This window comes from Leiobunum rupestre, chromosome 4 (genome assembly GCF_980474605.1).
Source record: "Leiobunum rupestre chromosome 4, qqLeiRupe1.1.hap1, whole genome shotgun sequence".
In the NCBI taxonomy this organism is placed as follows: Eukaryota; Metazoa; Arthropoda; class Arachnida; order Opiliones; family Sclerosomatidae; genus Leiobunum; species Leiobunum rupestre.
The window spans coordinates 43,905,257-43,923,084 of record NC_143387.1 but is presented as its reverse complement, the minus strand read 5'-3'; the positions used below and the strand labels follow the sequence as shown (position 1 = coordinate 43,923,084).

The following is a 17,828-nucleotide window of genomic DNA, read 5'->3' as shown; positions in this document are numbered from 1 at the left end:
CCTACCTGACCGAAGTTGGAGGTGCGCCACCGCCCGAACGGGTTTCAAGAGCCGGACCCCGACTCCCCGGTAAAGCCACCAGTTATTGCACACCGTGACCCGTTAAGGGCCCCTTTGACGTTGGCAGCCTTGCATTTCGGTTGGAAATAAAATACTAAAATAAAATGATACTTGAACACTATTTTTACATATTTTATGTAAAAACTATAAATAAAAGGTCCCGTCTCGAAAATTTCACATATGACTTAAAGGGCCATAGGCTTCGAGCTTAGGAAATATAGCGCCATTTGCCTTGATATCCGTAAACTAAATGTGTGAAAAAATAGCAGACACCTTTTGAATTTCTAGGTTTTCCGGTTGAACTTTCAGCTCTTATGCAGAGATAAATTTGAACGAGCAGGCAGCTTTCATATATTCAATTTAAAACTCGGTCGGTAGGCAGTGATACTTATGACCAAAATGTAAACTACGCACGAAGAATATTCCGGCATTTGATATTTTCTAGTTTACCGCGCGAGATCCGGAAATAAGGATGAATATGATCCGGAGGTTCGGAAAATAATAAGCTACTCGATTTTCAACGAGATTTTCAAACGAAATATGGCCCTTTATCGTAGCAATGGTTCGCAATTTTGATAAGTAAAATATTATGTCACAAACCAAAGTTTTCACGCAAAAGATACACTGACTTAATTTAACATAACCTAACCTTAACCTGAACCCAGTGGCGTAGGAATGATGGGGACTTCTGTATCTGTCACCCCTTGGGCATAGCTTTCACTGTACTAAAATTTCACCCTCCTCGACCCATTTGACGAATTTCTGGATTAGTTACGGCCTTAAACTGAAATTGGCTTGACCCTAAATTAACCTAACCTAACTCATGCCTAACTTAACCAAAAATACAGCGAAATCTTAGTCTAGCGAGGTGCTGTAATAGACAGTCAATGATATCAAAAGTGGATCAGATATCCCATTATCCACATCTGATGATATGCATGTTTATCGTTTTTGTCGCGCTATTAAAATGATTTATTTCAGACTTGTAGCGCCAAATAGTAACACTTTACGCTTTAAAACGGTTCCAGTGTCCTTATCAATCATGGTCCTCAACATTTGTCACCTCGACGAACCACATTTCACTTCCAAATTTATCGTGGAAACTTCGTTTGAAAAAAATTCGGTACTTAAATTTTTCTGTCGAAAGTATTTTCTATCATAATCTCGTGGAGCCCCAAGAATTTTAAATGGCGCCCTGTGGTTCCATAAAGCCCCGTTTGAGAATCCCTGCTGTAGAAACTAAGAGTAGTCAATCATATCCCTAAGTAAAAGAATGTTCTTTCTTGGAATAGACAGCTCCAGCAAGCCATGAAAATGACGTAAACAGGAATGTAATTTTTATATGTTTCAGAAACTGTCTAGTATCTAAAGTAAATGATAACTCTTAATGAAAAACTAATGTAACTCGGGTTTTAAACACATCTTTATAAACATATTTCACAACTGGTACAACGTATAAGAAACAGGTCAGCGTATATTTGTTAGTTGTACAAGCAAATAGAAATACTTTTAAAATAAACGTTTTTCACAAACAAATCCAGAAACAAAATATTCAAATTATTATAAAAGTATTTACATAATATATTCTTTGGAACTTAATATAATATAAAATGAAATTTACAAATAAATGAATGATAGACAATAAATACTCTAATATGGTAATCCCTTTTTAGATTGCCAACAACTTTGGTTTAGCTGTTCATTTTTTTAATATTAACTGCCTCGATAAAACATTTTTTCAAATTATAAATAATTTACGAGCCCTTTTCGATGGGCGCCGCCATTGTACTCTGACTTAGAAGCCAAGGTTACTACTAAGGCGCGATGGCGGGGCCACGTACTGGTCTCGTAAATGATCTACAAGTCCACAATATAAACATTTTCAAACTGCGTTTGGACTAGCGAAGTAATGTCAGATGCGTATTTCGCAAGAAGGTATGGTCCGAGCAGAAAGAAGTCGTCCGTAGTTGGACAGAATATCATCCAGAGTTTACCGTAAGTTTATAAGGGTCTTAAAGTATACTCAGTAAGGTTTTTAGTTGTGAATATTGTGGATTGAATTCAACTTTATTTATGTAAAATTTAACTTTTAACACGTTTGGTTTTTATTTATATATACAATAAATAGACTAGCCATTCTTGCACTTTCCATGAACAAAATATGAAGGGACCAATGAGCAAATAATTTGATTCCATCGAATAGAAACGGCCGACGATGGCTTTAAACCATTTGTCTAACTAAGCTTGTTGATTTCTTGACTAGGGGCGGTAGTCGTAACAATCGACTACTGAGAGATAGAGAGAGATGCAAACGTGACACCAAATTTGAATTGAACGTATGACATCGTTGGTTAATAATCAAATGTAGAAATAGTTCTCATAGTTGTTGAATGATGGTTTCAATGTGGGAGAATGAATCGCACTGGGACACACTTCGTCTCGGACGCACAGACGAAAGCTAATTTGTCCTTCGACGTCCAAGCTCCTCAACCAAAGAGGCGGCTAAAATACCAAAGAAAGCTTATTAGTCTAAATAACGATTAAAATGATAAAATCTCGATTTAGGATGATCACTAGAAATTTGTTTGACTCGACCTTCTGCCGTTTTCGTGATAGAACAGAAACTAGGCTGCGGTACCATGAGCCAGGACTCTTTGGTTTGGATTCCACAAGCCGCGGCCACGTTTCTGTTCTTTGTTCCCTTTCTTTCCAACCAAAGCGCCAGTTGGCATACACATTACCATAAGTTTATAATTATATTTCACTAAAGTGTGTTAGTTCCTATCTTCTGCGTGTTCATTTTATTGAGGGCCATAGCAGGAATGACTATCAAATGGCCAATATTTTTGTGATAATATTTATGTTGCGTATTATTCTCGATAGAGGCGGGTATGACGCCAATTCTACGTCACTCTACACATAACTACCATTAATTTTTCGACTAACTGTTATACTTATTGAGTAATATAATAGACTTATGGTATTACCCGGTGAATCGAGTGCTCTTTCTCTCCTTGATATAGTCATTTTAAACTATTATTGTTTTTGAAATGATTTAATTACATATAGGATTCTTATGGGAATTTAAAATGAAGCTTATAATTATTTAGATCTATTTATTGATAAAGTGAAAGTAGAGGTAATTAATTTGCCGAATAACATTTTTCTATATAGAAGCGGATTATTGGCATAAGAGCGAAAAACGTGAGTATTTGCCAGATTGTCAATTTTGCTTCAGGAAGCTATCTTACCTTGACTCTAACATAGCGAATAGGAAATCTGCTTATTGTCATACATAGAGCTGAAAAGAGGTGACAGAATTCTGAGAGCCATGCCAATCCTGCAAAAAGAAAGGCAATAGTCTGTGCTTAGGAAACAATAAATGCGAGTGCGCTAACAAGTTTCGATTTTCACCGAAAATACGCGATGAATAGAAAAACGGAAAGAAATGAAAAAATGTGCAAAGATAAACTAAATTCTATATTGATAAGCACCTTTCAAAGTAAGAGCGCGTTTAGAAATTCGTCAAACAAGCGCCTACATTTGTATCGCGCTCGGTCGTGCGTAGAAACAAAACAAAAAAAAGAATGTCGTTTTCTTTTCGTCAAACGAACAAACGAGCTCGGAAAGGCGAATAATTGCGAACTTTTTATGTTGTTCGGAAATTGGAGTATTTATATATTTGAAAACAGAAAGTATCTACTGGACTAACGCGGACGTTTTTTAGAATCTCGTTACCCGCGAAGAAAAGCCTCTTTATAAATAGTACGAAATAAGAAAACCTTTTTGATTGCTTAGAATCGATACCGGTTTTCTAGCGTACGATTAAATCGATAAAGTAATTTTAGACGTTAGTTTTAAACAACGAAAATTGACGGTTGTTTTTAAAAACCGAACTAGTATCGGATCGCGAAGAAAGTTTGTTTCTTAAATCGTAGCGATCTATATCGACAGTTGCTTAAGAAAGGTTGAGGCGATAGATTTGGAATGAAGCGAAGGAAAAGTAGAAACGAAGGCGAAGGAAACACTCACTCTTCTTTTCGGACTCGGGTCGCTACTGTTTCTTCTGAGTTGAAAGACAAACTGCTGAGGGTTCGGCCAGGCTTGCTGCACGAGCAAAGGGTAATCCCTGTGATGAAGGCGTCTCTCGTCTGGAAAAGTACCCAAAGAGTCAGATGTTTCATGGAAAGTTCGATTCATTATTTCGGGTCGTCATTAAATCGCCATCGGCGCGAGTCCGTTTTTATAATCTAACGGCTTAGTACGCGGAAATGGATGGCCGCGACCTTTTTAGATTTTAAAGGGATTAGCGAATAATACATTTTGACGTTTATAGGATAAAATTCGGACCTTTGATGTTTTATATCGTTGTAACAGCTCCGCGACGTAAAAGCAAAGTTTTATCTAAAACCAATTATCGCTTAATAGGCGTTGAAAGCTAACGTTTTTACGGGCCACTTCATCTCGCGAACGCTATAATTATTTTAATTCCCGAGAACTTTATGGATAATGGTTAAAGTCGATTACGGTGATGGTCCCGCTCTTGGTAAATTCGATAACCTTACTAATTCGCTATATTTACGCTCTTAGTTGAGCCATTAACATTCGGGTAATTATTCTAGAAATTTGTTGGCGAATTGTCTTACATTTCTGAGTCGTCGACACTTCGAAAAGCGAAAACTTGGCCGCCCATTCTTTGGAGTTGTAGCAGTGAAGTAGTAATTGTATTAGCTCTTCCACCGTCGTTCGGTCGGACACCAATAGGCTTTTGTACAGGCTCTACGTATTTCAGAATATTCGTTAATTGTCGATCGTATTTTTATGATTTAGCAACGCGGTGGTTCCTCAACTTACCCCTTGCATCAGGCAACCGTCGTATATTTTTACGAGTCCACCTCTTCTCATTTGTAAACAGAACCTAAAATATTGAAACGTTATGATAAATATATCAATCACAATGACAACGAATACGTATGAAACAATACGCAAATAACACTAAATTCGTAACGTCCTCCGACTAATTTCATAATGTGAACGTAAACAACTTTCGTTAGTTTACGCATTAAATATTTATCGTAGGAGATAATAATATTTACCATACCCGCCAGTATTAACTTTTGAATCCCAAAGAAATAATGAACACTAACTTTGAATCTCCTCGTGGGTGGCAAGCTTGTAATTCGGCTGGTCTGGCTTCATCGTCCAAAACCATAATTGTTCGAATAGGCATACCTAAAAAGATATTGACAAAAAGTTAAGCTCGCAATCAAATTATTTAAAATAATAATTTATTACAATGAAAAACAATTGTTATTATTCTAATTAATTTAAGTGTAATGATTCCTTCGTTCGGAATTGCTCTTATTAGGAATGTAGGTATGAAATGAAATATTTCGATGAAATTACCCGGTACCAAATATAAGCTATACCTCAATAAGAGGGCGCGTGTCGTTAAGGTAATTCCGTATTGTTAGTTGAAAATTTTTATTGTTCGCGAGCGCCCATTTTCTGTAGTGTTCGCGAAGGTGAAATAATAGTCGAAGTGGAGTATGAAATAAAATCTCTCATGCGTGGAAGAAGGGTTTGGATCATCAACGTTCTACGGCAGACCTCAAAGAATGGGTATGTATCCGATTTGGAGGGGTTTACTGAACTGGGGTATTGCCAGGCATACGATTAGCGGCGGGTTGAAAAAACCAAGAATATTTTAAAAGAAAATCTACATCTTGAGACGAGAAACAATGCTTCTAATTTGGAATGGAAATACGCGCTATTTCGAGCGGGGTCTTTCTACGTTTCTTTGAACGTAGTAATATCGTTAAGATGCCTGAGCTCACCGTGATGATACACCAGGGGAAACTAAGCCAGATAAATTTAAATTATTTAAAAACAATTAAGGTAACGACTTTTAAAACGTTTCCTCTGTGACTCTGTCCCTTTGTTTTTAAATTTGCGGACAGAAATTTCGGAATTAAATTTATTTGAATTTAAATTTAGTTCGATTGTCTATTACGTTTGGGTATCATTATTTACTATTATTTTTATTCATTAAATGTACAATTTAGTTAAAAAGTTAAGTGATCCTTACTTAATTTAGTTTCTATGTGATTTCACTCCCCCTTTTAGAAGGACTTAACCCTTAGAAACAAAATAGCCAAATCTGCTATACAGCGGTACCGAAATTTAAACGAGCTAACATCTGGTGACCACTTGTTAGATCCATTATGTTGAAATTTGATACGACTTCTAAAAGAAATCTTGAGTTGTATTTTTATTCCAGGGACGAGGCCACGATCATACGTACTTAAAATTATTTTACATCATTATTTAACGCGCGCGTCTAAATTCCTAAATACAAACGAAGTAAATATGACATATTTTACATCAAATATTTGTATAATTTTGACTTTAAAAATATTTTATTTTTATTTTTTATCAGTAAAATAATTTTATGGTTTTGAGAGGTCATGAGAAGTATACTTGAACTTTGTAGCGTTGCCTTTTGCTTTCTTAAATTCCAAAAAGCTATTGCGCAACTCAAATATATATTTTTTAAAAGCCATTTACCGCATTCAACATGATTTAGAATGCTTTTAAGGTTATTCGCGAACCCCGGCATGTTACGATTTGAGTGGTAGAGTTTAAAAATACCGCTTGCTCACACACACGCCCAGAAATTTGACCTGATGATTCGACCCCGACCAGGACTCGTAAAGAAGTATGTACCCCCGCAGTCTTTGCTTCAAAGAACACGACTTAAAAATTCTCTGAAAAGAGGCTAGAACGGCGAAAAAAACCACGCATAGAGAGGGTATATTCTTCATTGACGTAGACCGATTCGCTAATTGCGTACAGGGAAACAAATACTTATAACGAAGCTCTTAAAGGTTTGATTTTACTTTATTTATTTAGATGGCGCTAATGAACTATTACAAAAAAGTTCAAAACTATTTTAAGCCATGTTTTACGTAAAAACTATAAACAATTTTCGAATCTAGAAAAAATCGGGTTAAAAGAGAAACACGAAAGAAATTATATTTTTCTCCACTTTTATATAATTTAAAATTTATCCCATTCAGACCGCGGGGTTGATCACTACGCGTAATCTGTGTACATGCCTGTAGCTTTGACTGTACAAAAAAAGAGTACGCTTACTCTGTACTACCAAAGGCTGTACCCTCTGTAATCGGTGTACAGAATTTACAGATGTGATTATCCCCTCGTTTCAGACTGCTGACGCCATCTGGTAAAACTTCGGGTATTTAAAAATCGACCGCTAATGTCGTAACCCCCGTGAATGTATCTGCTCCCTCGTCAAACTCGTATTGCTGAATAAAATCCCTGACTAATAAGCTAATTTACACAATCTAAAATGTAGAATTTTAACTAGATGTAAAAATAACTATAAGAATTGGGACTTTTCCAAGACCTAAAAATTAAAGCTGTCCTTTTAAAAATATCTTTTCAATTGAATGCCAGAGCAGTCAGACGTTATTTTTCACGAGCAACACACGCCCTAAAGCGGCCCTATGACGGTAAACAATCTTCGTGAAAAAACGCATTCAGTATAGTAACTTTATTCAATTTCGGATAATATAAAATCGAGATTCTATTTATATTCTACGGTTGAGAAAGAAAGAGAAAATTCTCAGAAATATCCGTGACAGGACGAAACTGGAGGGATCGTTTTCTTTTATATTTGCGATATACGAGATTTTCAATCTAAAGACGTGCAGAGAATAAATCGCACGTGTTGCGGGAGGAGGCGTTTCGAAATAATGCTGGATTATGGTCCGTCAAAAATGCAGTTCGGCCAGGTGATCTCCGCACGTGCGTGTTTTACCGGAATGTACTTTCGGTGTGGCGACATCGATATAGCCCGCGAATTGGAGAAATTTCGAACCCTTTATTCCGCCAAGCGTCAAAGTCCGAAATTCGGAAAATCTATATGAACGACCAAATAAGGTTGTCACGATCGACCAAATGGCTTTACACTAGGCTGTAGTTGAAACTGGCGCGCAACGTAAAAGCGAGGTAACTGGGGGGAATTTAGATAAAACTTTAATAACACATAATTAGCGTTTACACCGTAAACTTCACAGAATACGTCTTATTCATGAACTATGTTGAAAATTTATAAGTCTTCGGTTATCAAGTTACGCAGATTTAAAGCCGTTATGTTTTCTACCCGCATAGTAAGATTCACTCAGTCAATAATTTTAAAGAGGTTTAGATCGTATGAAAAACGTGTACTCGCGTTGACGTACTTTCATTGCGCAGAGCCTCGACTACGTACCCGTTCACCCTAATTAATTGGCACAGCTAATTAAAATGTACCGTATCACCCGATAAAGTCTAGTGGTCGCTGCCATCATATAAAAAATAAACCTCCGCGATCTGCAGTTACCGAGGAAATAAACTAGCAGAGTGCATCTCGAATTTGAGCCATATAAACGTTTTTTGTAACGCCCTCTGGTTGTCAAGGTGTCATTTGTTTGGTGGGTAGAAAAGGTTTGGAGCTCCTATTGGTCTACAGATGTTTTACCTATCATATCTATCAGTATTTTTAGTTAGCAAAATATATTAATGCTTATTTTTGGTTATAGCGTTTAACAAGACACATGGTAATCGAAAGGTCTTACACTCGGTTATGTTGTACAAAAAGATAACTTATTTGTAAAATTTCCGCCCATATAATTGCGAGGCGCTGCACTCGATCAAGTCTACCGATACCATAGTTCAGCATTGAGTGTACTTTCTAAAAAGTGATTTGATGCTCCACCCAATTTTATTTTCGTGACAGATTCCAAAAGCAAACTTTACTTTTTCTTTAAAATTAAAATGGATGTGACTATTCCGTAGAGTACGCCGAATAATTCTAGACCAAACATTGCTTAAATTCACTTGAAAGAGAACTTCGCCAATATCCGTCGAATTTTTGCATTTCAAATTGGGTTTCGCTAATAAAACTCTGTTTGACTTTGGAAGGTTCGAGTCTGGAGTGCGACAAATGCTTTCCGGGCGAATCAATTGTATCGCTTCCTTCGAATGAAAGGGACTGAAGCGCCGAAGACTCATTTGCGTGACAATAGAGGACTCGAATTAAATATGGTAAGTTATAGAGTAAATAATGAAGTTGGAACTCCGGAGTTGGGCAAATACGGATTCGAAAAGCTCGTGATAAAGTTCCTGTTACTAATACCTTTCGCCAGACGAATATTAAATGACCTAGACTAATCGGAAAAGGAATTATACATAAAAATAATTCGACAATTACCTTTGACTAATTTAAAGTTGTTGCGAAATTTTTCCGTTTCCGGGTTAATCTTACCTTATGGAGAAAATAGGGGTATCATGCAAAGTAAGAAAAGATTTGGATTAATATCCTTTTTTTTAAGCGCCTCTATTTTTTTATAGTAACGCCATGCACATAGAAAACCCACTGAAGGACGAAGCACTCTTAAGCTGGTAACAAGGGGGGGGGGATGAGGAGCAAATATTTAGTAATCTATATTATAAGGAGCGCTTGGTACGTTGGTCGTCGTACGTCCGAGCTTTCTGGAATGTTTGCTTAGTCTGTCATGAAGCCGAATGCGAGGCGGCGGACAATATAACTACAGCAGATCCCGCCAAGGGCCGCCATCCACAAGCTTAAAAATGACGGTGCCCCCCTAAATCTGAGGAAATCGGTAGAATATGATACGAGCCAACCACCGTAAGCGTTTGATTGCCTAATTTTTTCGTAATAGAGTAATGGCACTGTGACGTCCTATAGATAAAAAAATTGCGACCGAAATAGCGGCCATGGCCAAAGCTAAGGAGTGCTACTACTCTATTGTTGAGCACTATCCGAAGATATTTTATAAAGAAAAATTTCGCTCGCGCCATCTTTAGGTTTTTTTTGGAATTCGTATACGAATATTCGACAGATGGCTCTACAGGTTTTGATAATGCAGCCAATAGAGCTATTACAATTTGATTTTTATCAATTAATGTTTACCATATTGATCTGTTTACTTTCAAGAAATTAATTTTTTATCAAAATAAAAAAATATAAACTTTTTATAAAAACATATCCGGAGAACTATATTAAAGCCTAAATTTCTAATTTTCTGTTTATGACGGTGATGCGCGTAGCGAAATTGTTCACCCGTAGTCCCGTAGCTCTATATTCTTTCCGATGACGCAACGATTTTTGAAATATTTAAGGCGCAATCAAATACAAGTTTTAACTTGTAATATTGCGCCCTTTGATTAGAATCCATTTCGGCATAGCACCATAATGACCGAAGCGAATCGCTTTTACACTTAATTTAGCAGCGCGTGAAGCGAAGTTTCATCATTCGCTTCACTTTCGTAGAGAAAAAAAATTCATTCATAGAAATGGATTGACGAAATCGATACGAACCCTTCTCAGATCACCTGGCATACGCGGATTAAAAGAAATCATATGTGCCATCGAAATATTTTACAAATATACGACGTTAATTGGGTTGTATATATATATATGGGTTATTCATGTGGTATCCATTCAAGTGATGAAAATACCTATACCGTATAATTAGCATTCGAATCTTCTCGAAATAATGATACAGTTCCCGGGGCATTATACCTTTCGCGGTTCTACGGTGGCTTTACAGTCGTAAGAGTTGTCGAGATGATTACCTGTTTTCTTGACCCAGACCTCCATAGTTAAGTAGAATAGATTGGGATCTCGGTGTTTCATACGAAACTTATTGAGCAACAGTTTAATGACTTCTCGGCTGCTTGTACTCTGAGATATGGAGAGTGTCTTGTACTCCATGTCGGCGCACAAGACGCGAGCGTAGATCTTGACTACCACCTGGCGAAATAAAAAAAATAAAGATATTAATATAGGCAAAAACAATAAATTTAATTATAGCAACAACCGTAAACAAAGTACGTAAATAAGTCTAAATTTAGTCTGTCGATCCTAGTGTCTAGTACACTTGGCCATTACCACTTGGAAAACCGCGAATGAACGTTGTTCAGTCTAAATACGACAAGCAAACGAAAACACTGTCACGGGAATTTAACTAATTCCGTCGGGGGTCACGGAATTAAAACCCCGTGACGATACGCTACCAAAAATATCGTTTTAGTTTCTTCTTAAATTGAATGACGAAATAATTAGGGAGCGGAACTGTGAAACGCGTAAGTTCTCGGTTTACATTCTGTAGCGAGAGCGCGCGTAAATGAATACCAGAGTGCGCTGTGGATGTTTATTTATAGCGCCAAGAACTATGAAAGACTTAAATTTTGGGGCCATGAAGTTATACTTTGCCGATGGCTTAACCCTAACTTAGGCCTTGGTGTAATGGATTTTTACGTAGAGAGAGAACCGTCGACTGCTTAGATTGCTTCTGAAATCAAAAGATCATGGCAGCAGGGGACAATGTTAAGGTTCATAGTTCTTAGTACCTCTATGCGTTCTTGATAGCGCGTATACGCTAGAGAATCAGGTGCTACCGCGAAGAAGGAAGTTGGTAACGCATTCCTTTTGATTTCAAAAATTATATTTTCCAGTTGACTTAACTAATGAAGAAACCGCAGTTTCTTCTCCGATATTTTTACGAAACTGGAAAGCACAAAAATGTAATTCTTTTATCGTATATTTTGAAGTATAATCGTAGAAGAGAGTCAGTTAAAAAAAGGGCACTTCCGATGGCCATGTAGCAGCGACGTGTTTCCGGTGGGTCTCGTCTAGTCGCTTCATTCCAGAGGCGCGTTATATCTCGAAGAAGGCAGATACGCGCGCTTTTTATAACTCTCAACCTAATTGATTGGTATTTACTAAGATTATCATAGTTCGTGATGGCATTTTTGGTTTCCTCGGGGGCTCGACTTTTGTTAAATAACTAGGCAGTGTACGTAGAATGGCTGGAAGGCTAAACGCTTCGGGGCTTAGGTACGATTCGAAGTCTAATCTTATCGCAATTAGATTTAATAAATGAGCGTAGATTAAGATTTCCGGTTCCCGTTTCTTTTATTTCTACCAATTAACGAATTAAAAATTAATATTTTCCGTGACGTATTTCGGTTTGTTTATTGCTAACGCTACGATTTTAGTCTTTAAGTCGCACACGTTCGTTTCCATATGATTTGGGCAATTAATTAGGCTTGATAACGTGACTTATGTAGGGTTATCGTAAAGCGGGTTTTGTAGATATCTTGTAGATTTCAAATTCCAGACAGCGTTTCAAATATCCTCAGTACAGATGAGATTGTGTATGGTCGGAAAACGCCTTTCAATGCGCAATGATTCCGTAACTGTCAGCCTGTGACAGAACGCGTATAACTGTAACGATGGGCCCCCGTAACTCATTAATTACTTTCAATTGGATTCGGCAGCTTTTATCCCACTAATTTCATTCCCCGCCCGTTTTCCAAAGCAGAAAGTCATTTCGACCCCGTGGCGTCTCGCTCGTTTAGAGCGGCGCGTTTGACCCGCCTCCCTTTGTCCGTAGCTACAACTATTTCATTCCCGTCTCCTTTTTTCCTTTATAATAAAACGTTATTTTCTCTATTAACCAACGTCCAGGCCTTAGGCGCATCAGGGAGGACCCACCCAAGTTTATCTAACACTACCTACACGGCGGAAACGGAAGTCATCCGACCTTGAGACCGTCGCGTGAACGTCTCTTTTCTAAGAGACTCACCCAAAGTTTATAAACCATCTTCAGGAATTTCGTTTCTACGAAGCCTTTAGCCTTATAAGAAAATGTTTTAATCTAGCATTTTTTTTATACACCTGTATTAATATTTAGAATTTCTAATGATGGCGAAGATGGTTCGTGAAGGCGCTATAAACTTGACAATAGCTCTAGCTTCGTTTTATTTTAGATGATTATAGGCTTTACTGCTGAAAACGTTACGAAGAATGCTTTAACGATATGGAAGCTACTTCTAAATAACAGTTTCTGAATAGAGGCCCTTTATATCTCACCTCATTCTCATCGAGGCTTTAAACTGCAAAGTTTGCGTTCTTTACGGATAATTTAGAAATGGCGCTTTGGTTTCAAATTTGACTACTTATCGCGAAGCTGCAACGTGCAAATACATTTTAGCGGGACATTTCAGAAACATGCTCTCTTACCTTGACCACTACTCTGTCATTTCTGTTTACAATGATGTGAGGACTAAGTGTCGGGTTTAGACGCAACTTTGTTAGAGTGCAAGGAATATTAAGAGCCCAAAACCACCAAGATAACCAGAGATTAGAAAAAGATGCACCAAAAAAGAGAAATGATTAGTAAAGGTTAGAAAAAATTATAAGCAAAAGACATTTAGGCAACTACTGATATACCGAAAACCCTTAAAGCGTCTACTGATATACCGAAAACCCTTAAAACATCTACTGATATACGCGTAAAACTAATATATGGTAATTGGATTTTGAACTTCTATATTTAAAGGGTATATAACCTGCAAAGCAATCTTTATGGAAGACCCCTTCAATTTTTCAAATTACCCTGTACAGTGGCGCCAAACATTTTTAAAGCCAAAGGCAAGTGCGGCCAGAGTTGCAAACGTTGGTGTTCCACACCATATACCTGAGGTTATATTCCCTTTAAGGTGGATACACGAATTTAACATTTTTCACACCAGGTTTAACAGAAGCTAGGGGTGATTGGCGCTATAGTTACCTTAAAAACAATCGTAGCGAGTCTTTGAAGACAATTTTTTTATTTATTCTATTCTCCCTTCATGGATAACGTAATTACGCGATTCCGTTATAACCACGTATTAAGTATTTTAAATATTGTAAGAGTTCCAAAACTAAATTAAATTCTAAATGAAGACAAATGAGTGAATTTGCTAGTAGAAACACTTTCTCCATGGGCAGTAACCTCGTTTCCCGTTACGTATAATTTATATAATTTCTTTCACAAGCCCAAAATTTTATTTTAGTTTATTTCTCCTCTTCTAAAATTGAGCTTACGAAGAATTGAACGGCGGTGCGCGTTCGGAGAATATCTTTCGAGCGTTTTCTTTTCGAAGTCATTAATTATTTACGTATTCCAAATTAGCCCTTAAGGGATCATCAGGTTGGCCACGTTAAGTATATAAAAAAAGTACAGCAATTAAACAATAGATGGCTCAACGTTTTTTTTTAGCCGAACTGCCAATTCTCGTGACTGTTTAATAAATAATGCTTTGTAAAGACGTTTTCGTTAAGAACTTTTTTTCTTATTTTTTTTAATTTTAGCATATAAATCGAATTATTATGTTTTTATTAATTGAAGATTTTACAAGTGTATGTGTATAGTATACTTCGTATTTTCCAATTATTATATTACATTATATTACATTATATAATATTATATATTATTATTTTACGGGAAATCGACCGAGTTAGAGTGGCCTTGTCGCTCGGAGCCAAATATTTGATAGGTAAAGCTCGCGCTAGAAATCGCGTACGGCGAACGGGTAGGAGTGAAATCGTAGCTTTGTCGTGGGCAAACTATTTACCCTAGATGTTCTGGCGACGCGTTTTCTATCTCGCGCTTAACCCAGCTATTATATTATGATCGAGCAAATAACTCGGATTTTGGAGCGTTGTCAAACCGTTTAAGCAATTTCTTTGTACTCCTACATAAAGGACTTGTCAGTGCAAATATATCGGCGTTATTTCCGAGATTGTCGAAAGCCGTATAATAGAACGATATTAGCTTCTCTTCGTTCGTTTTGAGCGACGAGGAAACGTAAGCCCGTCAATTCAATTTCACAACGAACATCCTATCGTCTCCGTAATGATGGGACGCGAACAATTGGTTTTTGAAGGGGTCCTACTGGCTCCCACCATTCCATTCCATCCATCGGCTTTTCGTTACATTCTCTCGTATAGGAAAATTGGCTAGACGGCAATGATGGACTGGAATATCGAATTGTGATTGGCCGATATATAAAGAGTCGAGACTATACCGGAGATGTCATCAAGCTTAAAGAGGAAATGTTCAATTCTGGACGACATCCGTTTCCTATTTTCTCATGCTTGATTAGAAAGGCGGGAATAAGGGTCGTCGAGAAGCGAGCGGGTGGAAGTGCCATCCTCTCTTTCCTAGACGCGCCGGACCAATATGGTTCTCGTTCAACCGCCGCCCTTGTCGAAACTCGTATTTTTGGATAATAATCTTTTATTAGAGAATGAGCTGGTTCGGATTACGAGTTCAAACTGGGTTTTATTTCCTTTCGTTAATTGCATCGAAGGTTCAAACTGCCATATTCTTCACGCTGTTCTTTCAAATCTAATAACGTTGTATTTCACGGATGCTCCCGGATTTTTTAAAATAAGGAGTACATTTGTAAATTGCAATTAAATTCAATAATACTGGGTAATAAAATTATTAAAAATCCTATACTTAAAAACACAGTTTTTATTATTTTTTATTTAAATTTAAAAGGTATCTTATAAATGCTAACATAAACTTATTAATATTATGTATTACAAAATTTATTTAAAATACTTCATTTTTAATAAAATATTGTTATTTTATATTTAAATGAAAGAGAGCTTCGTTATGTTTCAGTCGAAGCTACAGGAATTTAGTTCCGTTACTTTAATAGCCGCCTGCAGTGGAGTAAGTGTTTTTAGGCTACTTTTCCTAATTACCGCGCGATTCGCGGGCTGAGTTTGTTTGTCATAGAGAGTAACACGGTGATGAGAGGCGGATCCTCGTAAAAAGGGTGATTTAGTGAGCACGAAAAAATGTCCTCGCCGAATGTCATCACCATAATTCTTCCTCTCTTTGTAGGCGAGATATATATTTTCCTTTCTCGCCAAAGATTAGCCGCGTGAGCGAGTGAGTGGTAACAAGCCTCGTTGTAGTCCCACGTCACCGGGCACAGCGCGGAAAGGCAAAGATACCGTCAAATTATCCCGATACGTATAATGCCCTGGAAGCGCCTTTGGTAGCGCTGTCGACTAGATATAGTCGTTATTTACTCAGCTCCGAAAGAGTTGCTAAGATGACGCGTTTGCCAGTTGGCGATCTTCCAAGAGGTCCTCCTAGCCAAATCAAAGAGTTATTTCTATATGTTATTTCCTTCGCTTCTGCGTCGGGGCACCCTCATATCCGCCAGGTTTATATGACCCCCATCTTTTGTTGCGTTTTTTTTCTTTTCCTTCATTGTTCGCTAATGACCCAATCGATTTAGTAGGCTCCTTCCTAGTTCCTACTACCGCTACTGCGCCTATATCAAGTGTCAACCCAGAACTAAAGACCTTCTCACAGTGCATGACGCTTCTTTTCTTTGCACTCGACCACCTTATGGGATTCGCGGGAAGTTTAAACTTCATTCACCCTCAGATATTTATTTTATCCTATAGCATGAGATAAAACTTTAGTTTCGCTGGTCTCGAACTGAAATTAGTTGGGGAATTTTTTTGTTTCTGGGCAATTACTATCATAATGAATACTAATAAACCCACTTTTTTCACTAATTTGCTTTATTTTATTATCACAAAATCCTTTCCAAAGATAACATACAATTATATTACTCCTAATATTAGAAATGTTAAATAAATTGCAATAAATTAATTTATTTTTTATTTATTCTTTGCATCACTAAAGTATAACTTTAAATAGCATTACTACAAGATTTAGTTAAAAGCAGTTAGTGATGCAAAAATGATAGAAAATCGGTGTGTTCAAATATCACTAATCTTTGTTTTTCAATTTTTTGATGAATTTATTAAACAATTTTGTTTTTGTTGTTCGTTAAGTTAGTTAGTCTTCAGATGTACAATCTCTAATCTAAAATTCAGGTTGTCCATAGGACTGGGCTACTTATCAGCGAAATCTTTACAGGTGAAAAAACGCCATCCGCGAACAAAAAGCGGTGTCCTCGATAGAATATTCAACTTTGATGACTTTATTTTTACCGTCCTTGAATGTCCCAAACGCTAGGGGTCAAGTTAGTTCAAAAATGATAAAGGAATCGGTGAAATTCCTAGAATAATGCGACCACGAGTCATCGAGTGAGTGGTTTTCCATCCATTATTGGTCCGATTTCATCCGCGAAACAAAGACGAGTCTTCACGCGGGAGCCAACGGTCCCGTGAAAGACATTGATAGGCTTGGCTAACCCTTTTATGTTCGAGAAAACGTATTCCAAAGTCGCAAACACGCGACATTCCAAAAGCAAAATTAAGTCACCAGTCGGTAAAATGAAGATTAGGCTTCTTAGCGTCGTTCCAGAAAGTAGAACCAAAAGCTCTGTATTCCGCTGTTCATTAATTTTTCGACTAATCTAAGGAAAATTAAAATATTTGCGCGTTTATTCCATCCACTCGCAATTTCCTTTCCTTTCTTGATGATATATTTTTTGTAATTACGCTCTCGACCGTTAAAAGTAAGCTTCCAACCGCCTGTACGAAACGCCTATCTGCTTCACGCGTTTTATCGCGAGCTTAATGTTTCTGGCGATTAACTGAAGTCGATATTCTCGCTGCTTTTAGCACGTTTCTGTTTCAATCCACGCGTAATTTACTTTGCGAATGTAATTTATCGTGAAATTATTTGTCGAAAAAACTTTCATGGCGATATTGCTATTAATTTTAAATTTTTTCTTACGATTCCTTAATTCTCAATTTCTTATTATAATCTGGATGATTATTACAGTTCATAAGCATGGTTTTTTTCTCGATTTCATTTTGCTAGATTTGTGCCTAAAGTCTCGCTGTTCTGGTTCCTGGGCTTTAAGCCCCATTTTCATGCTCTCTGGTAGCGGGTAAAAATCGTCAA

The 17,828-nt window shown here is 37.2% G+C and overlaps 1 protein-coding gene across 3 annotated transcripts in view; it reads right to left on the bottom strand.

The window, feature by feature from the left end:
• Positions 1 to 1,497: 1,497 nt before the first annotated feature.
• The window catches only part of rau (RA domain-containing protein rau), a 40,245-nt gene continuing 23,914 nt past the window's right edge, over positions 1,498 to 17,828 (bottom strand). Inside the window, exons 2-9 of one of the 3 annotated variants that reach the window (XM_090172232.1) lie at positions 13,178 to 13,243; positions 10,726 to 10,903; positions 5,208 to 5,292; positions 4,915 to 4,978; positions 4,707 to 4,839; positions 4,093 to 4,211; positions 3,312 to 3,400; positions 2,441 to 2,562 (exon numbers count right to left, since the gene is read on the bottom strand). In XM_090172232.1, coding sequence (XP_090028358.1) covers positions 3,350 to 3,400; positions 4,093 to 4,211; positions 4,707 to 4,839; positions 4,915 to 4,978; positions 5,208 to 5,292; positions 10,726 to 10,903; positions 13,178 to 13,243 — 696 coding nt within the window. In that variant the 3' untranslated portion in view covers positions 2,441 to 2,562; positions 3,312 to 3,349. Of the gene's footprint in view, positions 2,563 to 3,311; positions 3,401 to 4,092; positions 4,212 to 4,706; positions 4,840 to 4,914; positions 4,979 to 5,207; positions 5,293 to 10,725; positions 10,904 to 13,177; positions 13,244 to 17,828 lie in introns of all 3 variants that reach the window. The other 2 variants (XM_090172230.1, XM_090172231.1) reach the window with 2 other exon arrangements.